The sequence below is a fragment of the Lathyrus oleraceus genome, chromosome 6 (genome assembly GCF_024323335.1).
Source record: "Lathyrus oleraceus cultivar Zhongwan6 chromosome 6, CAAS_Psat_ZW6_1.0, whole genome shotgun sequence".
Lineage (NCBI taxonomy): Eukaryota > Viridiplantae > Streptophyta > Magnoliopsida > Fabales > Fabaceae > Lathyrus > Lathyrus oleraceus.
In genome coordinates, this window is record NC_066584.1 from 226567770 (window position 1) to 226572977 (window position 5208).

The window sequence follows — 5208 nt, forward strand, 5'->3', positions numbered from 1 at the left end:
ATCTATATAGTGCGTAGTGTAAAAATGCCAAAAAAAAATACTTGTACGTTTTATTCATGAGCATATTTGCTACAAGCATGGGGTTGGTCAAGAATATCGTCACTCGCCTCGGTAAACGATAAGCCATTCATATTCCTCTTTGCAACAAAGTAAGTTTAAAACTTTACCATCTAATTTATTAGACTTTATATTACAACTAACTATAAATAATATTTTTCAAATGTTTTTGATCTAGGTTGTCAGTTAGAGGGATGGACTATAACAGGTGTCTGAAACATGTTGTAGTAATTTATCGCAATCTATTGGACCACATTGGACCAGACGATGTAATACTCCTACACAACTCTATTTTGATTTAAAAATAATTATCAAATTACATATCATCTAATCATGCCATATTCTTGTACAGTTTATCTGGAGGCCATATCTGGGTCTTGATCATCAAGTTAACCATGACGATGGTGTAGTTTGGACAACAAAAACACCAATTATCCTGTTCACTACTGTGGAGATGCACTAGAGTGACCAGGTAAAACTGCAATTTGACATGCAACAACAAATTCCAGAACCCCCGTCGTGTTTGGGAGATTGGCATCAACAAAGAGTTGATGCCCAATGGGATTATTCCGACTGGAGGGACTTCGCAAAAGAGATGTGTCGTCATTGGAGGAATCGACGATAACACATCTTAAACGAACTAGTCATACAGGGTGCTAGACCAACTCAATAGTACATGGCATGATTTAGGTTGGTTACAACGCCATCATTTGTGTCTGAGCCAAGGTATTTGATTGATTCACGCCAACTAGCTTCATCATCATACGCCCAACAACAAATCCCCGTCCAAGAACAATGTCAACCCACCCAAACCCAACGACCAACCTCACACCATCACTCTACCATATACACCCAACACTCAAACACCTAACCTCACAACTCATTCATGCCACACACCCAACCTCAAAACCAAGAATCAAACCCTACCCACCAACAACCATACGCAACCACCACAATAGTCTATAGCCCAGATGATTCATACAATTCATGTCATCCTAGCCCCCCCACCAATGACCACCCAAACATCACATCACCACAACACCCAAACATTGTTTGACTATAGTACACCCCATGAACCATTGATTCGTTTCTAAGCTGATTCAATGTCCCAATTCGGGCAACCATACAGTCCACAATTCACCCAACCACAACGACCCAACTACGACAACATGGGCACCAGACTCAATTACGGAAGCGCCGTTGGCGAGAACCCCCCAGGTATTGAGAACAAATGATGACACATCTATCAAATACCGCTAGACCTTCCACTAGACCTTCACACCAGCCACCATTGGATCATGTCAGCACTCAAAGACCCCAAACACCTCAGAAAAATCGTGGGAGACCTCGAAGACAAACTAGCGCACCTGGATGTACAACATGGGGGCATTTCAATCGGGCGGGTCATTGAATTTCTTGTCTATTCCATGTAATTTTTCATTATAACATAAATATAATTTTTATTTTCAATATTTTTTTAATTAATTATAAAATTAACATTTAAAATTAAAATAAAAAAATTTAAGATGCATGCGCCACATGCATTGACGCATACACTATGTAGTGTATGCATACGCCAATGCATGTGACACCACACATGCATGCGCCTACATGCATTGCATTTGCATGCATGCGTCAAAGCTCTGGGCGCCTCCTCTCTAATTTAATTGGCGTAACAGTTAAAAAAGGTGGTTATTTGTTTTTTTTTTAAATTAATTATTTAAGAATTTAATTTGATAATACTAATTATTTTTTAAAAAAATTGTCACATAGTTCACAATATTCCTTTTACAAGCTTTATAAGGCTAGATTCAACATAATGATTTATTGGGCTTTATTGTGTAAGCCTATTACTCAAGTGGGGACATTATAATGGATGAACAATAAGATATTATTGATGTGTCCAAATTTAATAAATAATAATATTTAATAATCACTGATTAACATCTGGATCACGCCTCCTTTCTAGAATGTCATCGTCGGAATCTAGGGATACGTCAAGTAATATTTAACGTTGAGACACGAGCTTAAGTGTTTCATTTGGACATAAACTGATAAACCTTATCGAATTCATTTGGACATTGAAAAGTATGAGGATTCACTAATAATTGAACCACCATTTCTTATTCTGTAATACATTTCTCACAAATAATGACTATTTTTATTTTAGTAGTCTCCGCCTTGAACTTCGATAAATAAAATTCTATTAATGAATCAATTAATTCTTTAGAACCGTATGAGGGGATTTGAGTCGAGTAATAAATTTACAATATAATTTGCTTTTAAAAATCGACTATGCAATTTAATTTAATTTAATTGTTGATTGAATTCATTAAGTTGTATTTTAATTAGAATTTCCCATCGTCTACCTATATAGTTCATGTATTTTCTAGAAAATAATTTTTAGTTGTTTCTATAAATTTTTTGGATTTATTAGTGCATAATAATTAAAAAAATGTATAACTTTTAAATTACGTGATGATCATGTTATTAACCCTTAAAAAATTTATATTACTTAATATTTCTAACCGAAGTTGTTATGTTGAATAAAAATAGAGTTATTTAATCCAAGGTTGAGATAACTATTTCTCACAATATTTTTTTTAAATAACAACAAATTTTAAATTAATTCCTTAAATAATATCTTTTAAAAAACAAAATCAAAATAATCACTTTTTATAACTGATGCGGTAGTTGACTGACTTATCCAATAAAATTATAAAGGAGGCGTCAGTACCATTGGTGCATGTTCTCAATGGTGGGCAACCTATGCATATATTACATAGTGTATGTATCAATGCATGTGGCGCATGCACTTGTTCAGTTTTTTTTAATTTAAATATTTATTTAAAAAATGTTGAAAATAAAAATTATATATATAAAAAACAAAAATTACACGGAATTAACAAGAAATTAAATGACCCGTCCGATTGAAATGCCCCATGTTCTACATCCAGGTGCGTTAGTTTGTCTTCGAGGTCTCCCACGATTTTCCTAGTGTTTGGGGTCTTTGAGTGCTGACATGATCCAATTGTGGCTGGTGTAAAGGTCCGGTGAAATGAATGGGTTGCGAGGTTGGGTGTTTGTGTGTTTGATGTATATGGTAGGTTGATAGTGTGAGGTTGGTCGTTGAGTTTGCAAAGAAAGCGCATCTTAGACATCGCTTTTAAAAGAAAGCGCTGTCTAAGGTTAAAATTAAAATAAAACACGGAAAATGTTCCAAAAAAATAATGAAACCGCTGTCTAAGACCCCCCCTTAGACAGCGCTTTTAGAAAGCGCTTTTAAATATAGACCTTAGTCAGCGCTTTTGATAAAGCGCTGTCTAAAGTCTTTAAATTAAAAAAAAATTAAAACCAAAAGCGCTGTCTAAGGGGGGGTTTAGAAAGCGCTTTTGGAAAGCACTGTCTAAGGCATACCTTAGAAAGCGCTTTCCACAAAAGCGCTGTCTAAGGTCTAATTAAAATAAAATTTCAGACTCCATTTCAATTTTCGTTCTCTGTTCTTTTGTTTTCCCTCCTGCGAACGTTGAAACCCTATCAGTTCCTCTTCTCTAGCTAAACCACAAAACGCCATAAATTCCTCTTGAAACCTAACCCTAAGCTCCAATCAAGCCAAACGTTGAATCGAAGGTTGCAGCGCAAGGAGATCCTTCGAAGTGGGGGTTTGCTCTTGCGAACGTTGAATCGAAGGTTGCAGCGCAAGGAGATCACTTGAATACGGTACGTTCTGCTCTAATGCTCTTCCTCTTCTTCCATCTTTTGAACTTGTTGTGAATTCTCTGGTAACCACCATTGCTACATTGGAAGAAGCATTGATCACTGGAAATGTGAAAGTGATTCTCTCTGGTGGTTGTTTTGGTGAGTCATTGAGGAAAGAAATCCATTTTTGATCCTCATTGAGAAGAGGATGACCCAGGAATAAAGATGCAACATGTCCATCCGGACCCATACCTAGAAGCATGAGATCAAATTTTGGTAACCCATTGGTTGATGTGGCTATCACATTGCTAGTAACCAAGCGTCTAAGGGTTGTCTCATAAACATCTGCTGCTCCATCAGGTGGTAGGGAATCATCAATAGAATAAACATTGAGAGGGGGAATTGGCACCTAACAGAAGAATGTGATTAGAATAAGAGACATCATTAAACTTAGCACCTATGATATTGTAATAAACAAAGCACATGAATTAACTACCTTGGAGAGAAATCCATCATTGGCAAGCTTATAATTACTTTCTAAGTTATCCTTTGGGACAACCCTCTCGTCAACCCAGAAAACATGCCATTTTGACCAATCTATGGTTTCAGCATATGGCGAATCAACCAATTTCCTGAAATCGAAACATACAATTTTTTTTGACAAAGCGCTTAATGTTCCTAAATTGCTCGATTTAATTTGCTTATATTCAAGATTAGAGAGACAAATTTTACATTGATAATACTCACCTAAGGTACTTGATCAAAGATCCACCAGACAAAGCAACCGTGAAAGCACCTCTTTCTTTGGTAAACTTGGTAGAAAGTTGAGCAACATCATAAGCCAAGGACACAGCAAGATGTTCCTTACTGAAAACCTCAACATTCTTATAACCCTTTTCCCACTTAAGTGATGCCTCTATTTTCCCCACACATCTATTGGGTGAAAACACTTTATTATTCTTCCTTAGAGGATGATAAACAATTTTGTTCCCAACTTGTGTTGGTAAAATTGATGTCCTTAGTGATAGTGGATTTGGTTTTTGTGCACAAAATAAACTACTTTGGAGAGTGCATGAATTAGACAAATGTAGATTGAAATTAAGAAGTTAGTTAGAAATGAAACTATTAGTTGTAAATTCAAATTGAAATGTAAATGTTAATGAATCACTTATGAATAATAGCGAACACGAATACACTTCCATTTTTCGGTTTCAATCATTGAACGTGTTTGAAGAATCGTACGTGTCTCGACATTTGGGTGTTGACTTCGTTTTTCGTTTCTACTGTTCTTCATTTCTTGCGGTATGTTCTTCAATATTTCTTCATTTCTTCGTTTCTACTGTATAATCTTGTTGAGAATGTTGAGAATGTTTATAATCTTGTTGAGAATGTTTATAATCTTGCGGTAGTTTACTAATGTTGAGAATGTGCATAATCTTGTTGACTGAGTTT

At 35.6% G+C, this 5208-nt stretch overlaps 1 protein-coding gene across 1 annotated transcript; it reads right to left on the reverse strand.

Annotated features, from left to right (window-relative positions):
• Positions 1-3664: 3664 nt before the first annotated feature.
• Positions 3665-4853, reverse strand: LOC127094891 (probable 6-phosphogluconolactonase 4, chloroplastic; the record flags this gene model as incomplete). Its single annotated transcript, XM_051033657.1, has 3 exons — positions 3665-4165; positions 4253-4388; positions 4504-4853. Coding segments are annotated over 3 exons (987 nt in total), but the record flags the coding sequence as incomplete, so codon positions are not given.
• Between the last annotated feature and the right edge of the window lie 355 nt (positions 4854-5208).